Source organism: Takifugu flavidus, chromosome 11 (genome assembly GCF_003711565.1).
Source record: "Takifugu flavidus isolate HTHZ2018 chromosome 11, ASM371156v2, whole genome shotgun sequence".
NCBI classification, from domain to species: domain Eukaryota; kingdom Metazoa; phylum Chordata; class Actinopteri; order Tetraodontiformes; family Tetraodontidae; genus Takifugu; species Takifugu flavidus.
Genome location: NC_079530.1, coordinates 4,930,090 through 4,952,607, shown reverse-complemented (window position 1 = coordinate 4,952,607; position 22,518 = coordinate 4,930,090). Strand labels below are relative to the sequence as shown.

At 44.0% G+C, this 22,518-nt stretch overlaps 1 protein-coding gene and 1 long non-coding RNA gene across 3 annotated transcripts in view; both read left to right on the top strand.

Moving 5' to 3' along the window:
- Positions 1-22,518, top strand: part of grid1a (glutamate receptor, ionotropic, delta 1a) — a 135,669-nt gene that overhangs the window by 92,288 nt on the left and 20,863 nt on the right. For both annotated transcript variants that reach the window (XM_057047145.1, XM_057047146.1), the window contains exons 5-6: positions 12,218-12,271; positions 21,673-21,846. In XM_057047145.1, coding sequence (XP_056903125.1) covers positions 12,218-12,271; positions 21,673-21,846 — 228 coding nt within the window. The remainder of the gene's footprint in view (positions 1-12,217; positions 12,272-21,672; positions 21,847-22,518) is intronic.
- LOC130533597 (uncharacterized) lies at positions 8,707-10,914 on the top strand. The gene is made up of 2 exons (XR_008952621.1): positions 8,707-8,988; positions 10,354-10,914. It is a non-coding gene; the product is annotated as an uncharacterized LOC130533597 (long non-coding RNA).

Sequence of the window (22,518 nt, the reverse complement as noted above, 5' to 3'; positions counted from 1 at the left end):
CGCCAACAGTCTTGACGTCAAAAAGACCCATATTAGAAAAGGAAAATGCAGTTTTAATTTCTCTGGCACTCATTTTTCTTTTTTAAATAAAAATCCTTCCATTTTTATTTTCATTGTCACTTTCAGTCACGACCCCATTCTAGTGATCTGTTCAACACTGCCCTCTGAGCAGGCTGAAAATGAAATCAGATCAGAGGTCACCAGGTAAACAGCCAAGTGATGTATCAGAATAAGGCCAACTGAGCAAAGAAGGATAAATAAACACATCTCTATCATGTGCAATTTTATTTCAAACTGATCACCTTTCTTTCTTTCTTTCTTCCTGCTGGTGGTGGAAGGAGTGTGAGCGGAAGAGAGAGCAAGAGATTGTGAAAAAACAAATTTTCCTATTTCTGTCCTTTTCTGTGTGAGTGTGAATGTTTCTGAATGTAGTTTGATTTATTGTGTGTTTCGTATTTATTTATTAGTTTAGCAAGTGCGTGTGTTGTTTTGTGGGGCGGCCGCACGCATGGTGGCCAACGCCAGCTTAACCAGTTCGTCCAGGTGACTCTGCTGATGCAGCCGGCAGCAAGGATTACTTTGTCCAAAGTGCTGCCGTTCGTCAGCAACAAGTTCCTGGCAAGAGAACTGTCCCGACATGGGAAACTGGTGTCCCCCATCAGAAAATTATTGTCGGGCTGTAAATCACCGCTGTTGAGACACGTGGTGTCTCACCGTAGACAGGTCCACATGGTTCTGAACAACAGGGCGGAGGAGGTCAACTATTGTTTTGTCGTCCATGTGGACGACTTTGATTACATTTTGTTTGCAACCTCCTCTGCCCTTATGTGTTTCAACTGTGGTGAAGAGGGACATCTGGGCTTGTCTGACTCTGCCACCGGTGCCGCCGCGTCCGACCCCGCTCTGGCGCTGAGGCGTCGGTGGTGCAGTGCGGAGGGGGCCCCCGCTGTTCTGGACGGAGCGCAAATGGAGTCGAAGGCGGAGGGAGCCGGAGTGAGTGTGTGCGTGAGACTGAGGTGAGTGGAGAGAGGGAGAATGTGGAGATGGTGGTGGAGGTGACTGGTGAGAGTGGTGAGGCGGGGGAGGTAATTGATTTAACTGGGGTGGCAACTGAAGTGTTGTGCATGCTGGGTGAGACTGGTGATGGAATGGGTGAAATAAGTGAACTGGGTGAGGCAGGAGAGATGGGAAACATGGGTCAAACAGGTGAACAGTGTACAGCGGTAGGTGAAGTGGGGCAGGTGACAGGTGAGCGTGGGGTGCCAGGAAAAATGGCTGGCGAGGTTGGTGAGGGAGGAGTGAGCACAGGTGAGCTGCGTGAGGGAGGTGCAGGTAGAAGTGAGGGCAGCGGCCCTCACTTCTGGCGGCCTGCTCCCACAAGGACAGTGGAGACAAAAAAGCTGGGCGGCTGGAGGATGCAGCCACTGCCACAGATACCAGTAACCACGAGTACACGTCTGACGGCAGTAAACTGTCAAACATGGTGGTGTACAGTGAGAGGGATGATTTGTACCCCCCAAGTATGCTCAAGAGTTTCCTCACACAGACTAAAGGTATGAGGGGCCCTGACCTGGGGATATACTTCCCCGACAAGCTCCTCTTCATCCAGTCAGCAAGCCACTGGATTAAACACAGAGTGGGTAGGATGGATCTTGCTGTATCGGACCAGTGCCCATTTCTGTTCCGGACGAGAGACTGTATTCCGTGTGTACAGTGAGTGTGCGAGACCCACTGTACTTTTTTTTTAATGTTGTAAAAGGCGCTTCCAAATCAATTACACATTGAACAACTCCTTGTGGAGTAACTGTTTTGTTGATTCTATTTATTTTATTGTCAGTACTGTGTTTTCAACTGGGTATGTATTTTGAAAATAAAGTATTTCTGTAAAAATCTACAAAAAAAACTTTCTTTCTTTCTTTCTTTCTTCTTCTTTCTTTCTTCTTCTTTCTTTCTTTCTTTCTTTCTTTCTTTCTTTCTTTCTTTCTTTCTCTCACTCAACTAAAGGGGGTGTCATTTCGAAGCCTTTTGCAGGTTATAGCATCATGACTTTTCTATCAGAACTAGATTTTCATCTTCTCTTTTCTTTTTGCCTGAAACTCAACAGTAACACAGACATCAGTGTGTTACAAGCTGCTCAAAACAACCATTAAAAGAATAAAAGGCGCTCTGAGGGACTTGCATTATCTGAGTTCTGCCCAGAATGCAACACAAACATCAAACGGAGCTGCAGAATCTTATTGATCACAGATTCTAATATGCTCCCAGCTCAGGGAGGACCAGTGAGGCATGTCATTAAGCCTAATGGCAGATGCCTCAGATGGCAAGGGTGGGAGTGGTGCCTTGGGGCTTCGGGGTGTGTGGCGTGGCAGAGAGACGGTAAAGAGGTGGAAGTCAGTGCCCTGTAGAATCTCCTGCAGATCCTCCATTCAAACAGGCTTTGTTCAGCCCTCTATTCAAAAAGCAGTAATTGCATCATTTTTCAAGCCCCTTGCTTCTGTCTGTCTGCACGGCTGGCACCATTAATCAAACTAATGGAGAAGTAAGTGATTTCAAAACATAGGCTTTGATCATGCACCTTCCACCCTCTCCCACATCTCTGCCCTCTCCCAGCTCTGGGAGCCTCTATCCTCCCGCCTTTCTGAATCTTTCTCTTTGGTAAGAAAAAAAGCAAGTGGAAATTTAGTTTTTATATTAAATCAGTTCTGGATGCTCTGAATGGACAAAGGAGCCTTGCTGCTGCATATCCAGTTTTGTGCTTCTCCAGCTCCTTTAGACTCGATATCCAGGATTCCACCTCACCGATAATGTGCATAGGAGGTTTCAGGAAAGGGTCAGTTCTGATAATTAGAAGAATGTCCTAAGAATTGCACTTAGGATACTTTTTATTGCCCTTGATAAAATGGATTAAATTACAGTGCTTCCTTGGGACAAGACTGGAGGCAAGAGGATGCTCATAAATTATGGCTCTTCCCAACAGGATATGAAATATCAGTGGCAAAAAAAAAAAACTTGATTGGTGGTACAAAGTTGGTGGTACAAACACAGATGCTTTACTGGGGCGAAGCCTTGTGGCTTGATATTCCGTCAATTTCTCTGATTGTTTTTCTGTCTCTAAAGACCTTTAAAGTCCCTCAACATGTATGTTGGTATATGTTCTTCTCAGCTGACTGTGGGGGAAAACAGGGTTGCACTTTGCTTTTTGTCTCTCTGGAGGCCGTGTTGAGTCAGAAGTCTCCTGCTTTATTCCTGCTGTGGTTCATTCCTGCCATACTGGAATTATTAGGATGGCATTCTCATGTCTTTGTTCCTAGTTCACCTTCGTTTTCAGCTTCCCACTGAACATCTAAGGTATCTGACCCTGTTTGGGATGACGATTCCACCTGTGTCCTCTCTCCTGAAGCTCTTTTGGTTTTAGCTCTCTCTGCCTCTGTTCACTTTAACTTTCTACTCTCCGTTTTTGCAGCTGATAAAAGCCTGGTTTGTTTCTCTCCCAGAGTTTCAGAGATATACTGCTCCCTTCATTTAGGGGCCTGGCCTACACCTTCACCATCTCACTTCTGAGTGTCTGGGTTTCTCTATCAGGCTAAATCAGACCAAATGTTGAGGAATAAACCAAACCTTCATGTAGATTAGAGTCCAGATGAAACAAAGTAAACAACTGAGATTCTCAACACTGCAAAGGCTCTTCTTATTTGATATAACACCAAACGAGCCATCTCACACTTTTATTTGACTGAAGCTGAAGAGCTGGGCAGAAACTAGTTTTAAATAATGCAGACCTAATCCTGAATCATTTTGTCTAGTTTTACCAACCGTGGCCTGTTTTCTAGAACATTTGTAACATTTCTCAGAGGACTTTATGATCATATGGTGGGGACCTTTGGCTCATGTTGGAGCCAAAAGACTCGGAAGAAAATGCATATTTAGCTTCTGGATAGTAAATAACATAAAAAATTGATGAGAAAAACTTGGAGAATACATTAGCAGAAAATGAGAAAATAGAAGTGTTGCTGTGCATGAGTAAATTATTCAGAATGTTTTGTTTTCCATCTCACAGACCTGAACCCATCTAAAGAGCTCATCGCCCAATATCGGCCACGACACATTGCATCTGTGAACATTCGCCTGACCATATCTGCTGATTCTCCCGACTTTCTCCGTCTTTCTGACACTCTTTCTTCCATCCCATCATTTCCGTTATTAACACTGACACCAGCTTTCACAGGAGAGCCATGTGTGTGCTTTTATTTCCCACAATTCCTCCTCAGAGTGTGGCTGTATTTTAGAAAGTGTGAACACAGAGTGTAAATCAAATGGCCGGTAGCTGGATAAGCCAGACTGAGAGGAGCTGAGGAAATTTTTAATGTTATAATGAGGCTATGGCAGATGTTGAAAACTGGCTTCTAAAGGCTTCTGCACAAAAGACTTTCAGGAAGTAGAAGCGAGAGAATACTGTGGTGGCAAGTTTGAGAGTGGCTCTCTGCAAAGGTGACTAAAAGAGAGTCTTAATTTTTTTTATCTTCTAAATAAAAATGATGCGCTCTGAGGATGCGTTGGAGGGGTTTTCAGGAGTGAAGTTGTGTCTGAAGAAAAGTTTGGTGATTCATCATTTCATCTTAATGGTGTTTAAAATTTTCTTGCTGTATTCAGCGAAGTGACTTGAAGTATAGTACATTAGCTAATGGAGGCCATGAAATATTTAGTGGCATTACAATACCAGTTGTCTTTTGGCCACTCCTTCAGATTGCAAATTCAAATTTGAAAAGACTCATCAGCTTTTTAAAAGTCTAATCCTGTGTCCAATAGTTGAATCCACCTTTACTCTCTTTTAAAATACCCTCCTGTGTGAGCAATGGGAAAAAACACTGACTGTGCATCCAGGAAATGCCTATACGATAACTCTTAGCCAGGCAGTTTCTTCTTTCTTTTCTCTTAATTATGTGGTTTATTGCATTCATTGACTGTACAGTGAAAATTAATTATGCATCCAGGTGCCTAATTCATGTTCAGAGCTTTAACCAAGTCCATAGGATGGAACTGTGTCTGTTTGGGAAGGTGAATATTTAACCTTTGCGTGACTGGAGCGAGGTCGGTCCTGCTCCTTCCCCAGGGCCAGGATGCAGTCTGCCTGCAGCAAACGTCTTCAACAAAAGCTCGTCTGCAGTGTACCTGCAGTCACAGTACCTGTCGAGTTTAATGGAAAGTAACCTCCTGGTGATGCATCTGTGTAAATGTTTTTGGAGGTCTGCTGGGTGTTAAGGCCTCGTCCATTGCTGATTAAAACAAGCAAATCTTTGCCCTGCAGACTCCAGCGTGGCTCCTTGCACTCAGGAGGCTCTTAAAGCTGCTGCAGTATTCATAAAATGAAACACTTAGTTTTAATCTTGTTAGTGTCTTTCAAAAATATCCCTCATGACGTTTTTGCACTCTGTGCCCACAATATGTGCCTTTCGCAAGGGCGTTTAAAATGTGTGAGCATGTTGGGCTCCTGCAGCACACATAGGAGCTAAATGGTTGGGAACATACAGATATTTGTACACAAAGAAATGTAGCTGCAATAGAACATGTGCTGGATGTTTGATATGTGGGTACATTTATATTCATCAACAACATTGGCCAGAGCATTAAAATGTTGTCATTCTGGTTACCTCCTAGAGAGGACGTTTGCTATTCCACTCATGGCTGGAGCACAACTCTCTGGGTAGAAAAAAAAAAACATGCAGAGAGAAGTATAACAACCTTGGTGCCTGGCTGATGGGATCGTGATTTGTTTTTAATGTTGTGCATGTGCTTCAGAGGACCGCCGGCTCTTGATAACAGTGGAAGGTCAGAACCGATTTGTGTGTTCAGACGAGCAGCCAGGCTGACTTTCATCAGCTGCTGTATTTTTGGAAGAAGTCACCATCTTAAATTTGTTTTGTACACATGTTCTTGAATAGTGATAAGGCCATAGATCACCAGCGGACAGTCCGAATTTTTTTTTGCTACATTGTGTCAGCTAAGTCTGCGTCCACACACGTGCGTTTTGTCCACCTGGGCATTTTAGCACCGCATTTGAATTAATCTCTGACCACACAAGACCACACAAGCACAATTTCACCCTGAGCATGCACAAATAAATACACTCAAGGGCGCCTGTAGTGGAAGTAGCCCCGCAGATTAAAGAGTCGGAAGGTTCCTCTGCAACAATTTTAGAGGCAATATTGTGATTTATTTATGGCAGACCTTGTTTTTCTGATATTTTTTGTGATTTTTCCAGACTGAAAAAAATGGTTTCAACCAAAGGAAACTGCATACAAATGCTTTGTTAAACCTCTTTGTCAACATGCATTAAAATGAATGTAAATGTGTTGCCAGAGTTGCCAAGGTGGAAACATGCGTTATTCAAAATGAATCAACCTCCTGCTGACATGACTTTTCCATAAAGAAGAGGTTAATATTGAAATGATTAGAGTTGGCTGGAGCAACAATAAGGCAGAGCTTCACCTGCAGAGACTAAATGAGGTAAAACCTGCAGCTCAGAAATAGTTATCACATCTGTAACATCGATTTTTATATTTAAGGTTTACAATTTCTATTTATAGACAAAGCTACATTAGCCTGTAGGAGTCAGAAGAGACTCCTGTTGTGACACAAGTATGAAGAAAACATCAAATAATCCTGCAAACAGAAATCAAATGAAGAATTGTGGTGTATTATTTTAAATGAAAATAAGATAAATAAATATAAATAAAATAAAAACCATTTTGAATCAAAATGGCGCTGTCCCAGGCGGCAGCCAGTAGTAGCAGCTCCCTACACTTAATTGTTCTTTTTTCTAAATTTTCGTAGTGTTTGCTATACTTGTTTACATTCTTTGCTATTTGGAATTTACTTTCTTTCATTCCTTTTATAACTGGAGTATTCAGACACCATGTTCTGGAGGCTCGAATACTTTTTTCTCTGTTTTGCGGTGCTTGGGTTATTCGCGGCCCCCATCAGCTGTGCCGAGAAGCGAACCGGTATTGTCTATACACGAGACCAGCTGATGGCTCTAAGACCACAATCCTTCGTGGTCGGAGAGAAGCCCCAAATCCCGAAGGAGCTGAGGAGGAAACAACGAGGGAGTGAGGCTAGGGTTAAACAGAGGATGAAGAGGCGACGTTTTAAACCCTGCGTCCCCGCGGTCATAACGGTGAATGTCAGGTCCCTGGCAAATAAGATGGACGAGCTGGAGGCGCTCACACGGACCCAGCGGGAGTACAGAGAGGCCAGTATCATGTGTTTCACGGCTCCATGGACTGATGCCGGACTCTAATGTGACGATCGCTGGCTTCAGCACTGTGCGAGCGGACCGAGACACCACCGCGGCCGGTAAGAAGAAAGGAGGGGGACTTGCCGTGTTCGTTAGCAACAGGTGGTGCAACCCGGAGCATATTCATGTCAAGGAGCGCGTGCGCAGTCCAGACGTGGAACTTATTGCTGTCGGACTCCGTCCATACTATTTGCCACGGGAGTTTACTAATGTCATCGCCATCACTGTTTATATTCCTCCGACCGGTAAAGCGAACACGGCCTGTGACGTTATTCACTCTGTCACGGCTGACCTGCAGACTAAACATCCCTGAGCCTTTATTCTCATCACAGGAGACTTCAATCATGCCTCCCTTAAGTCCACTCTCCCTACATTCCATCAATATGTGCAGTGCAGCACGAGAGACAGTAAGACTTTAGATTTACTGTATGCTAATGTCACCAATGCATACACCTCCACTGCACTCCCTCCAGTAGGCAAGTCTGACCATAATCTCCTGCTGCTCTCCCCATCATACACACCTGTGGTTCAGCAGCAATCGGTCACTGTGAGGACTGTTAGGAAATGGTCAGATGGTGCCATGGACTGTCTGAGGGATGCCCTGGAGACCACCAACTGGTCTGCTCTCTGTGAACCACATGGTGAGGACCTGGATGGACTGACAGACTGTGTTTCTGACTACATCAAGTTCTGCACTGAGAACTCCGTCCCCACCAAGAAGGTACGCTGTTACCCAAACAACAAACCATGGGTGACAAGTGACCTGAAGGCCCTTTTGAACAAGAAGAAGAGGGCCTTCACTGCTGGAGACCCAGCTGACCTCAGGAGAGTACAGAAGGAACTGAAACGCAGACTGAAGGAGAGCAAAGACGCCTATAGGAAGAAGCTGGAGGAGAGACTGGAGAGGAACCAGACCAGGGATGTTTGGAGTGGGATGAGAACAATCACTGGCTTCCAGAAGAAAGGAATACGCTCAGCTGATGGTAACGTGGACCAAGCTAATGAGTTGAACCAGTTTTTCAACAGGTTTGATTCTAGCTCCCCCTCCCCCAGCTGTCTCAATATTCCTCTGGATAACAATGGGTCCCCTCCCCCCTGCTGACACTCTACATAGATTTCAACATGTCATCCATCCCCCCGACAGGACTATCCTTCACTTCTAGCCAGGTGGGGAGAGAGCTGGAGAGGCTCAACCAGAGAAAGGCTGCCGGACCAGACGGCATCAGCCCACGAGTGTTGAAGAACTGCTCCAGGCAGCTGTGTGGAATACTGCAGCACCTGTTCAACAAGAGCCTTCATCTTCAGAGGATCCCAGTGCTTTGGAAGACATCCTGCCTGGTCCCGGTGCCAAAAAAGACCCATCCTGTGGTACCGAGTGATTACAGGCCAGACATTATGAAAGTCATGGAGCGGCTGGTGCTGACACACCTCAGATCTCTGGTGAGCCCCTTTCAAGACCCTCTGCAGTTTGCCTATCAACCCAAGGTGGGGGTTGATGACGCAGTGATATACTTGCTACAGAGGGCTTACTCCTCCTTGGACAGACTAAACACCACAGTGCAGGTCATGTTCTTTGACTTCTCTTCTGCCTTCAACACCATCCAACCAAGACTGCTGAGGGCTAAGTTGGAGAAGATGCAGATGGATGCTCCCCTTGTTTCTTGGATCGAGGACTACCTGACAGGTCGACCACAGTTTGTGAGACTGCGGAGCTGTGTGTCCGACCCCCTGATGAGCAACACAGGGGCTCCCTAAGGAACTGTGCTCTCCCCCTTTCTGTTCACCACCTACACAGCTGACTTCCAGTACCACTCTGAGACATGTCATCTCCAGAAGTACTTGGATGACACAGTCATAGTCGGGTGTGTGGAGAATGGACAAGAGGACGAATACAGGGACCTTGTGGAGAGTTTTGTTAGGTGGAGCAGGGAGAACCTCCTGCAGCTCAACGTGACCAAGACGAAGGAGATGGTGGTGGATTTCAGTAAAAGCAAGTCCCTACCCTCCCCAGTCTGCATTAGTGGGAAAGATGTGGAAATAGTCCGATCTTTCAAGTTCCTGGGTGTTCAGCTGGACAATAAACTGGAGTGGTCCACAAACATCGATGCTGTTTACAAGAAGGCCATGAGCAGACTCTTATTTCCTCAGGAGACTCAGGTCCTTCAGTGTTTGCAGCAGGATGCTCCACATGTTCTATCAGTCTGTCATGGCTAGCACCATCTTCTATGCTGTAGTGTGCTGGGGTGCAGGCATTAATGCTAAGGATGCCAACAGACTCAACAAACTCATTAAAAAGGCAGGGTCTGTTGTTGGCTGTAATCTTGAAAACTTGGACTAGGTGGTGAGGGACAGGATGGTGTTGGAATTGCGGACAATCATGGACAATCCCTCCCACCCCCTCCATAACACAGTGGACAAACTGAGAAGCAGCTTCAGCAACAGATTCCTGCAGCCTCGCTGCTCGAAGGAACGGTACAGGAAGTCATTCCTGCCGTCCGGCATTAAACTCTATAATTCATCCAAACCCACTCAATAACAATAATTGTCTAATGTTTATGTTGTAATTTTACTTCTATTTTATTCTATATTTATGTATATATGCTTATAATGCTTATAATATGTATATATTATATTATGTATATTATATATATATGTGTGTGTGTGTGTATATATATATATATATACAGTATATGCTTATAATATATGCTGTATATATGCTTATAACGTTCTAATCTTATTTGTATCTATTTATTCTATTTCTATACTTTGTAAATACAAAACCAAGACCACAGTTATATTAATCCACGTTAGGCTGTTACTACAATTCAATTTCCCTACGGGGATGAATAAAGTACATCTTGAATCTTGAATATTAGGCACCATTTAGACTGAAGTGGGGATTTATTTCAAATGCACTATCCTCCACCATCTCCCACCACAATTCCTGTCTTTTCAGATGTCAAGATTAAAAGTAGAGTTGCCGTTCCCTGACATTGCATACAAAAACACACCTTGGCCTTCTTAGTAGGCCTCTCAGTAGTAGATTCAATTTCCCAGAGTTGAGCTTTAGTAAGAGTAGAGAATTCACCTCTGATTTCGCTCTCCAGACTCTTGTCTGCTCATTTTTCACCCAAAAGCCACAAACATTACATGCTGAGCTGCTGTGTTTCTCTTTAGGTGGCACAAAACAGAAACAGAGGAAGTGGCTCTGGCTGCATGGTTTCTGAAGTGTCAGTGTGAGAAAACACTATAATCTTAAATATATTGCTGAATGAACCTTTTCTGTTAGATGTTTTTAGCACTAAAAGTGCCACAAAACAAAATATTCATAGCTTGGTCATCAAAGTTTAAAGTTTTGGATACTAAACATCAGTCTTGATCGATTTGTATGATTTGAATGTTGAATAAAGATGTAGTTTAATCTTGAAGCCGTGAAACTGACCAACCAGAGAACTTTAATCTGGAGCTATCCCTGAAAAAATGACGGAAGCGTCAACACCTCCAAGTGACCCCTGCATTTCAGGCTGCTCTCGGATTTCTGCAGATCCTCTCACATTATTTGTCACATGCAGTCAGGTTAAACATCATTTATGCTAATAAAGCTTTACTGCTGCACTGTCCATATTGTCACTGTTTGTGGGATGTGAACTGGGTCTGAACCTCTCCAATGAATGCTTCTGTGGAGCCCAAGGCTTCACGCAAACGTATCTGCTTTTAAATCATTGAAACTGTACTTGACGTTGTCTCAGAATCACAGCTTCTGACAGATTTAGTCTGAAGCAGCGAATGCAGCAGCAGGAGCCGTCATCTCTTAACTCTTCAAAGCAGCTGTTGGTCCATCCTGATGCAGCTTAAATGACTTTTCTCAGATGCATTTATGAAGCAGATTAGAAGAATCCTCTGAAGCTCTTTCACTTGATAACTCCTTCACCACGACGGCCAAAAGAATAGTCCATCAGACGGTCCAGCTATTTACAGATGGTACAAGTGCTAATGTAAATTATCCACATGATGGAGGGCATCAACATCGTGAAGGATGATCTGACAGCTCTCAAATCTTCATGTGGATTTTGTATTAAAGCATTAAAACAAAATCTCTCCGCTGGGCCTTAGTATCGTCAGCTTTAGCTGTTGTATCTGCCGATGGTGCTGTCAGGTAAATATACAACAGGGTTCTCTTGGTGATACCATGGGTCTTCAGTCTTTATCTTTGTGCAAAAGAGATTCTTCTATACACTAATGACGACTTGTTAAGCATGTGTAAAAGTCCCCAACAGGTGGAGGGACAACATGTATTCATCCTGAGGTTGAACAGGTCTTTCTGAAGGTTTTAACTCTCTTTGATACTGGCGACACATTATAGTTTGTTTGCCTGAAGCACTGTGAGGTGTTCACAGACCTCCGTTTCTGCCAGCAATCAGCAAAATTTCCAGTTTACTTCCTGCTCCAAACAGCAGTAACCTGAATGAACTGGCTGGACTGAAGAGTGGGGAAGAGATTGTGGAGCCTGTGCCTGCGGACCATGACCACAGAACCAGACATACAGTTGCCTTTCCAGTTGCCATGCTAGGTCGTCTATCGTAGTGGTGGCTGCTATAGCAACTTGAGCTGGGACAAAGTGGAGCACAATGATGCTTCGCGATATTCTACTTCACCCTTTCTTCCAACAGTTGCAGCACTCCTGTGTTGACGCTGGTGCTTGTGCACATGTACAGAAACAAACCTGTTTATTACATCATTTATAAAGGTAGGCTTGTCCAGGCAGTGAGATTATCTCTGATTTATTCATTTTCTTGTGTTTCTTCGGAGCAGGTTGCCTCTATTAAACATGCAGCTGAATAAGACCAGATGACTGTGATGCCACCACTTGTGCTCAGAAAGCTCCTCTTCACCTCTGACCTTTCTTTTTGTTTATTCCTACAGGCTGTGGAAACCAACTTGGCATCCAAAGACAGTCACTGGGTCTATGCCAATGAGGTGAGTCCAATCACAAACTCGCACAAACACTGAGGGAAAGTCAGTCATTGAACATTCTCTTTGCTTCACGTCCATTTTCTTCTTTGGTTGAATATCTGCGAAGCTTTTATTCAGAAATGTTATCACTGTCCTCATTTGATGTGTTTACTAGTGCACCTTTTCTTCTCTGTAGCACTGCCCGTGACTTCTCCTGGTGCTTGATATTAATCTGATTACCCACAGTGATTTGATTTTTGGATATAAAGAAAAGACCGGTGACACTACTGCTGAAGGTGAATCGAACTCAACATGGAGGATTTTATCTGTCTTGAATCGCTTCCTCATATTTGCAGGCTGTTTTACGAGCCGCAGCCATGTTACCATTCAGAAACACTGGTGAAAGCCACTATTTATGGTTGTTTCAGCAGCTTACATTGTTTCACCTGGTAAATAAAAATTAGCAGCGTCTTCTTGGCCAAAGGTATTGTGCAACCCTATTTTTTTGGTTCCAGGCTTATCCTTTGTGATGTGCTGCAGGTGTAGATTGGAAGTGATTTCAGGGATAAGTGAGTGCGAATTGGTCATAAAAGCAATGAACGCAGAGTTGTATAAAAGGGTGAATTGTTAGCAGTGATGTGTGAAAGTGATGCTGTCAGAACAAAAAATATAATGTTTTCAATTAGAATACTTTAATCATAAAAATATTTACCCAGTGCCTGTAGAGAACCATTGATGTGTATTTGTACCACTTTGAAATTTTTGTGCTAAGACTGCTGGGTTGCTGATGACACAAAAGACTCTAGCTCATGTGCACTAGTTCATTTTCCATTTTCAAACCTCTCGGAACTGATTTTCCCTGAAAGAAGCCTCACAGAAACGCCGCACTGATCATCAAGCTCTTGTTTTGTAGTGATGTTCCGCAGCAGGAGAGCAGATATGAGGACCCTCCCACACAGAATAATAGATAATGAATTTCTCCCATGAAGCCACCTGTACAGCCTCTTAGTCTGTACATTTATCAACAGTGACCACTGTGTGAATGAAAAACAGTCTTGTTATGAACTGCAAATGATCAATGTACATTTCAGGCTTATCTATATTGGGACAAAGCTCGGAGCCGGTACCATTTGTCTGTGATTTGATTTCCATGACACCCACTGCTGATGGCACAGAGATGATACAAAAGCTTTTTGTGTCATTGTTATTATTATTAATTTAGCCACACAGAACCACGAAGAGGTTATCATAGCTGAAGGTACAAATCACAGCGGCCCAACTTACCATATTTTCTGGACTATATGTCGCTCCGGAGTTTAGGTTGCACTAGCCAGAAAATGCATAATAAATAAGAAAAATAGATATATAAGTCGCACTAGACTATAAGTCGCATTTTGGGGTAAAATTTATTTGATAAAATCCGAGACCAAGAACATACATTTAATCTTGAAAGGCAATTAGCATGGATTAGCAATAGGGTTACGGTATGCTAACGTAACAAATTCAGCTACATGACCCACAACGAACTGAGTACGTGTCTGCTTTGTTAACGTAACATATTAACAGTTATTCAGATAACTATAGCATAAAGAACATCCGAGCAAGTTTACCATACAATCAAGTCTAACGCCATAGACCAGGGGTAGGCAACCTGCGGCTCTGGAGCCGCATGCGGCTCTTCAGCCTCCTTATAGTGGCTCCCGATGGCCATGACAAAAAACATGGAATGTTTTTTTTTCTTTTTTTCTTTTATTATGGTCATTATGTGTTCATTTTGTTGCACAATTCCCCTAGGGCAGGGGTAGGCAACCTGCGGCTCTGGAGCCGCATGCGGCTCTTTGGCGCCGCCCTAGTGGCTCCCTGCAGCTTTTCCCAAAAATATGAAAATGGAAATTGTTTTAATATAATTTCTGTAGGAGGAAAAACGTGACAAACATTCTTAAAGTTTCCAATGCTGTATAAATGTGTATAATAAATATTTAATTTCAACATCTCATTATAATGGAAGTTAAACTTAAAGCCACGTGGTGCGTCATTCTCTCCAGGATGCTGCAGGGAAAATAAACATTTCATCATGAATGCTCTTTATGTATTTGTAGCCCACTCATCATTTGGAAAGTAGGTAATACAGCTAATATAGACACTTATAGCATGTGTTGCCTTTATTATAAGCCCTATAAAAGGCGTTTAATTTTTTGCGGCTCCAGACACATTTGTTCCTTGTTTTTTTGGTCCAATATGGCTCTTCCAACATTTTGGGTTGCCAACCCCTGCCATAGACGAAGCACCGCTTCTTCTTCTGCATCGCTAAAGGAACTCGTTCCTCAGGTACACACGCCTAGAGCGCCCTCTTGTGGTTGTCAGTGTGAAAATAACGAAAATGTGAAATTCTGTAATGTGTTTATAAGTTGCTCCGGAGTACAAGTCGCACCCCCTGACAAACTATGAAAAAAAGTGCGACGTATAGTCCGGAAAATACGGTAGCCTTTTTTCACTGTGGTGACTTCAGCCTTCACAAGTCCTCCATTACTGTTTGCTCCCCTCATGGAGATACTGTTGCTTTGAGCCTGCATGGAAAAATCAACTCTTCCTCCTTCCGTCCAAACCAGTTCTATGCAGCTGCCGGTCACCTAATCCCAGCTCCTTCCACAACAGGGAAGAGGGGAGTCCTAATGTGACTCTGCTCACACGGGGCCCCATAAACGTAGCTGCCAGCTAAGAGAAGTGAGTGTCTGTCCCCAAACCACCTGTGAGTCCAGGAGGCTGTGTCTGCTAACACAGAAGGTTGTTCATCTGGGGAATCTAAATGGATCTCACCTTCAGTCGGTATCCCCCCTCGTCTTCAGATGGGGATGGTGACACCTGCAGAATGCATGATGGATGAGGTGACAGCGGCGGTTGTGACAGAGAGAGTCCAGGAGGACAGTCAGGTTGTGATGGATGTTACTGCCAGTAAAGTAACTGAGAATCTACTGCCGCCATTGCTGCCGTCGCGCTGTTGGAGAGAGCGTGTTGGATCACCTGAGAGGCATCTTTCAATCCCATTATTGCCTGTTCAAGTGGTGGTATGGCACCGCATTTATCAGCTGGGTTTGGGTGCCACAGTTCTCCTGTGGAATCAAATAAATGATGATCAAGATGTTTTGGAACTGAGTCCACAGATGTCATCAAATTTAAATCGTTTCGCTCTAATGGTACAACAACTATTAAGTGGGTTACGAATGGCAGCATAATCCATGAAATAGGACACATCATGTTCTAATATCATCAACTGCAACAGACTCACGTAGTCCTGCTGAAGGTCCAATTGCTTTAATCAACAGTCTTTCACCAGGTTTGTTGTGTCGTGCAAAATTGACCTTTAGCTCACATAAAATGGCCGTAATGTAACATAACCACAACTTCCAGTCTGATATTTATCTTGGCTAAAGAAGTGATAGAATTAAATTAGCATTTATTTCAAATCAAATCAAAATCAATCTTTATTTATATAGCGTGTTATACAATCAAAATTGTTTCAAGGCGCTTTCCAGAATCCCAGGGCCTAACCCCCAACAAGCAACAGTGGCAAGGAAAAACTCCCCTTTAACAGGAAGAAACCTTGAGCAGGACCAGGCTCATGTAGGGGACCCTCCTGCTGATGAGAGGAGAGGAGGAGAGGAGAGGAGAGGAGAGGAGAGGAGAGGAGAGGAGAGGAGAGGAGAGGAGAGGAGAGGAGAGGAGAGGAGATGGGAGTGGAGGGAGAGGAGAGGAGAGGAGAGGAGAGGAGAGAGAGGAGAGGAGAGGAGGAGAGGAGAGGAGAGGAGAGGAGAGGCACAGAGCACAGAGCACAGAGCACAGAGCACAGAGCACAGAGCACAGAGCACAGAAACACATACAAAAATACACTATTTATGCAAGCCGAGTGGGTCAGCGGGGCCGGAGGTCATCACGCAGCTCCGAAGGCGGCGATACCTGTAAATGAATACAGAAGGGGGGGAGCAGAAAAACTACACAAGAACCAGCATAACTCGTCTACTTGATGAGGAGGAGGAGAGGAGAGGAGAGGAGAGGAGAGGAGAGGAGAGGAGAGGAGAGGAGAGGAGAGGAGGAGAGGAGAGGAGAGGAGAGGAGAGGAGAGGAAACCATGACCCAGTGGGGTGACAGAGGCCTGACAGGTGATCATATTTCTGGACCCCGGCAGCCTTGGCCTATAACAGCATAGCTAAGATGTTAACCTAATGATTAGACGACCCCCTAAGTATGATAGTTCGTCTGTCTATGATAGTAACTGGAACTGCAGAATTCGTAACAATAAGCTTTTTCAAAGAAGTAGGTTTTAAGTCTGATCTTCAAAGTAGAGATGGAGTCAGCCTCCTGTACCTGGACAGGGAGCTGGTTCCATAGCAGGGGGGCCTGGTAGCTAAATGCTCGGCCCCCCATTGTACTCCTAGAGACTCTGGGAACCACAAGTAGACCAGCATTCTGAGAGCGGAGTGGTCTTTTGGGCTGGTAAGGTGTCATTAGCTCCTCCAGGTAGGATGGAGCTAGGCCTCTGAGGACCTTGAACGTCAAAAGAAGGGTTTTAAAAATTATTCCAAATTTAGCGGGCAGCCAATGAAGAGACGCCAGTACAGGAGTAATGTGATCTCTTTTGTCAATACCTGTCAAAACTCTGCAGCATTTTGGATCAGCTGGAGGCTTCTTAAAGAGTTGTTTGGACACCCTGATAATAAAGAATTACAATAGTCCAGCCTGGAAGTAACAAAAGCATGAATTAACTTTTCAGCATCATGCTGCGTCAGTAGCTTCCTAATCTTTGTGATGTTCCTCAGGTGAAAAAAGGCACTTCTAGAGACTAATTTAATGTGTGAGTTGAAGGAGAGATTTTGATCAAAAGTTACGCCTAGATTCCTCACAGAGAGATGAGATGTTAATGAGATACCATCTAGAGTGATCATATGATCTAATCTATCCCTGAGAGGTTCAGGACCAAACACAATGACCTCAGTTTTTCCTTGGTTAAGGAGGAAGAATTTGGAACGACATCCAGAACTTTGTGTCTTTAAGTCAGGTCTGAAGCTTCACTAACTTCTCTGTCTCCTCTGGTTTCATGGATAAATAAAGCTGAGTGTCATCAGCATAACAATGACAATTTATCCCATGCTGCCGAATAATGTTCCCTAAGGGAAGCATGTACAAGGTGGAAAGGATTGGTCCAAGTACAGAACCTTGTGGAACTCCATGGCTAACCCTACTGTATGAGGAGGGAACACCATGGACATGAGCAAACTGCTATCTATCAGATAAATATGATCTAAACCAGTCTAGTGCTGTCCCTTAAATCCCAATCACATGTTCCAGTCTCTGTAACAGGATGCTGTGATCAACTGTATCAAAAGCAGCACTGAGGTCCAGCAGAACCAGCATAGAGACCAGTCCATGATCTGAAGCTATGAGAAGATCATTAGTAACTTTAAGAAGTGCTGTTTCTATGCTGTGATGAGCTCTAAAGCCTGACTGAAACATCTCAAACAGGCTGTTTCTCTCTCTGTTTCTCTCCAGTAACTGAGTCACCACCACCTTCTCAAGAATTTTAGAGATAAAAGGAAGGTTGGATATCGGCCTGTAATTTGCTAAGACATCAGGATCCAGTGATGGTTTTTTAAGCAAGTCTAGTCTAAGTCTAACTCCAAAGATGAAGCACCGCTTCTTCTTCTGTGTCGCTAAAGGAACTTGTTCCTCAGGTACACATGCCGAGAGCGCCCTCTTGTGGTTGTCAGTGTGAAAATAACGAACATGTGAAATTCTGTAATAATGTATTTATTTCACACTAGTACAAGTCACACCCCCTGACAAACTATGAAAAAAAGTGCGACGTCTGAAAAATACGGTACATAACCTGTCACTAAAGAACAATTGATCTGGTCCAGGATAGAGCTGCCTATCAATGGTAAAACATCTTTCAACAGGTGTGTTGGGATGGGATCTAAGAGACACGTGGTGGACTTGGATTTCTGAATTAGCGATGACGCCTCAGAAAAATATATAGGAGTGAAGAAGTTTAAGGGCTCGTTGGAGAACCTGTATGTTCCCACAGTCAGCACATCTGGTGATGGTCCAGTTGTTGGGATGGCCTGGTTAGCTTGTTCTCTGATAGGTAGAACTTTATCAGTGAAGAAGCTCATGAAGTCTTCACCACTAAGGGAAGAAGGGATACTTGGATCTAAAACACTGTGACTCTTGGTTAATTTGGCCACAGTGCTGAAAAGAAACCTGGGGTTGTTCTTATTTTCCTCAATTAAAGAAAAGAAATAAGCTGTTCTAGCCTTACGGAGGGCCTTTTTGTAAACTAATAGACTGTCTTTCCAGGCTACATGATAGCTGTCTATTTTACAAGATTGCCACTTCCTTTCCAGTCTTCGCACTTTCTGCTTGAGGGTCCTGATATGTGAATTATACCGGGGGCACACCTCCTCTAATTTACTATTTTCTTTTTCAGGGGGGCAATAGAATCAAGCGTGATTCTCAGTGAGGTTGCTGCACTTTCAGCAATAGAGTCAACCTCAGCAGGGCGAAGATAATGATTGATCCCTGGGGAAACACACGGTGGTCCTGGGATTAGCACAGGAATCACTTCCTTAAACTTAGCTACAGCATTATCTGAAAGACATCTGCTATAGTAAGACTATAGTGAGGATAGAAGAATCCTTAATCATAAATGTAAAAGTGATCAAAGAATGATCTGACAGGAGTGGGTTCTGAGGGAACACTGACACATAACAACACCATAAGTCAGAACTAGATCTAAGGTGTGGTTGAAGCTATGAGTTGGTTGGTTTATCTGCTGGAGGAAGCCAACTGACTCAAGTAATGAAATGAAGCCATTTCTAAAGCTGTAATTTACAACGTCTACATTGATATTAAAGTCTCCAATGATCATGACTTTGTCCGTTCTAAGGACCAAATTAGATAAGAAATCAGAGAACTCAGAAAGGAACTCTGAATGTGGCCCAGCAGGGGGCCGATATACAACTACAAACAAAAGTGGCTTTTCTGTCTAGCTCAGATGGGTGATGCCAAGAGTCAGGCTTTTAAATGAACTGGAGCCACGTTTTGGTCTAGGATTAATTAATAACTTGGAGTGATAGATTGCTGCCACTCCCCCTCCTCGACCAGTAACACGAGGAATGTGATAATTAAAATGGTAGGAGGAGTAGAGTCATTTAAGCTAACATACTCCTCCTGAAGCCAGGTCTCAGTAAGACAAAATAAATGAATGTGATGATCCGCTATCAGGTTGTGCACTAACAGGGATTTACACAAAAGTGATCTAATATTTAACAGTCCACACCTAATTGTGATATTAGTTTCTCCAACTTGTGCTTTGGTATTAATTTTAATAAGATTATGGTGATTGACCGCTCCCCTGGTCTGTGCTTGGAGAACTTTTAACCGTGGAACAGAGACTACCTCTATACTATAGACTCTATAGTATAGAGTCTATAGTGTTAAATATATTATTGTTGGTGGATGATGGTTCTATGGAAGCAGCAGAGAGGTGTGTAAGACTACAACTCTGCATCCTGGTCTGGACCCTGGGTTGTCAGGTCACTTTGGGTCTAATAAAATTAGCCAAGTTACTAGAAATGAGAGAGGCACCATCCCGTGTGGGATGGACACCGTCTCTCCTAATCAGACCAGGTTTTCCCCAAAAAGTGCTCCAATTGTCTATAAAGGCCACCTGGTTTTCGGGGCACCACCGTGACAGCCAGTGACGAAGCGACGACATGCGACTAAACATTTCATCGCTGGCCAGATTGGGGAGGGGACCAGAGAATGCTACGGAGTCCGACATCGTTTTTGCGTAGTTGCACACCGACTCACCGAATTTTGGTGACCTCTGACTGACGAAGGCGGGTGTCGTTTGCTCCGACGTGAATAATAACTTTACCAAATTTACGTTTACTTCTCGCCAGGAGCTTTAGATTGGCTTCTACGTCGCCCGCTCTGGCCCCCGGAATGCACTTGACTATGGTCGCTGGAGTCGGCTTCACGTAGCGCAAAACAGAGTCGCCAATTACCAGGGTCGGCTTCTCAGCGGGTGTGTCGCCGAGTGGGGAAAAATGGTTAGCCACGGGAAGCAGTTGGTGGTGCACCGTGGCCCTTTGGTTTGGGCTAAGCTTCCTGCCAACCGTCACCCAGCCGCCCTGGCTAGCCGGCTGCTCGGTTGCTGTCGGGGGGCCGCTAGCTGAAGCTACGCTAGGCGGCTCCGCAGCAGCTAGCTTCTCCTGGCTATCTGACGCAAGTCCAGCTAACTCCAAGCTGCGGAACCGTGTCTCAAGCTCACAAAGTCTCGCCTCCATAGCCGTAAATAAACCACACTTTCTGCACCTATATTATCAGCATTTAATATCCCTGCTGAAGCTGATGGGTCTGATCGCTCTCCTTTTGATAATTTCTTTGATGTTTCTGTATCCTTATAATGCATTATCAGCACTTAACATAAATGTGCAGCTCTAATATTCTGCACCACCAATGATGCTGGTTTATTACAAACCATAATTCTAAATATTAAGAGAGCCCTGTACACAGATCAGCACATAATCCAGTTACCATGTACCTTGTTTTCATTTTGTCAGATATTGATCAAGAAGGTCAATTTGATTTATACAGATTCAAATTATATTTTTAGCTTCTAAAGCAGCAAATCAGTTCATAATATTTAATGAGACTGTGGTCTGAAATATGGTATATGGTTATCAATAAATGCCAGATCCGGCTCCTTGAACCACGTGGCCTAATCCATTTGATAAATGTGCCAGGACAGCCATACATATTATATTGTGTTTGAGTTAGAATCACCCGTAGAATATGTGCTGACATCGATTCAGTTCACACAGAGTACAATTATTTGTGGTTAAAACTTAAGATATGCTTCATACATGAGAAAAGCCAGATGGATCTGGAGACAGAGATTATAGCAAGACAGACAACCTACAACCTGAAACTTAAGGAAGAGGAGATTCACACAGAAGCTCAGCAACTACAGAGAGGTCAATTCAAAAGGTGGAGATCAAAGTGACTGATGAGCAAAAACAGGTTGGGTTCAACACTGCGGTGCATTAGTGGTGACCCTGACAGCAACCTCACGCCTCTCTTCTCACTGTGGACCCAGCTTTTCCAAGGAGACTGACCGTCTGCCTCATCATTGACCTCGCCTGGCTCTCGACACCAGCAGGCAGCCTGCAGTCCCATGAATACTGATCCATCACACACGCTGAGCTTTCAGCTGGGAGGAAACCAGAGAGATCTGGAGGCACAAACGGTTACTGAGGCAACAAGTGCTGCTTCCCTTCCGAACAGTCCCTCTGAAACAGGAAAAAAAATAACCAAAAAGAAGTCCTAACTTAACTAATGTCTCTCTCTCTCCTCTCCATCTTCAGGAAGTGAGCGATGCAGATATCATGGAGCTCATTCACAGCTCTCTGGGCCGGATGACCATCATTCGACAGATCTTCCCACTGTGGAGAGACACCAACGTGCGCTGCATGAGAAACAATCATCGCATTTCCTCCTTGCTCTGCGACCCCCAGGAGGGCTACCTGCAATCGCTGGAGGTAACGGTTCCCTAAATCAGCTCTCAGAGCACGGCCCAAACAAGCTCTGCTCTGTTAAAAAGGCCCCAGCTGAGCTCATTTGGCCCTTCAGTCATTGGAACTCACAAAATTGCATGAACACACCAAAAGTAACTGACAGATCTGTCTGACCTCTGACCTTTAAGGACAGTGAATGGTGAAACAGTGCAGTAGAACATCAGTAGCCTGTGTCTGACTGGTGGCAAGGTTGCCTAATTTTTCCTTTATTTTTCATCCATTTTGCTCTGAGTATTTATAGACCAGCAGCCTCACTTGTTCCGTCTACTCTGTCCAGAAATAAATGGAAGGGTAACTGGTTATAGTGGGAGCCAGAGGAACACAAAAGAAGCTTGTTTTCAGCTCTTTATTGCATGTTCCAGGAGAGGATGATGAGATGATTCATGCTTAATCATAATGATTTCGCACTTTCAGCAGTGAGTGGAGAGATTATATTCAGCTGAGGTGTAGGATGGTTCACGCCTGCAATAGCCAAGCCATCCATTCAGACTAAACGGGGGAGGGGGGAATATAGATCGAGCTCTCTAGATAAGCTAATTACAAGCAGACCAATGGCCCTGAATAAGAAAGATTCCTGTTCAAACTTTGAATAAGAAATGATTTAATGTCAACAAATGTTTATTAGAAGCATAGTTT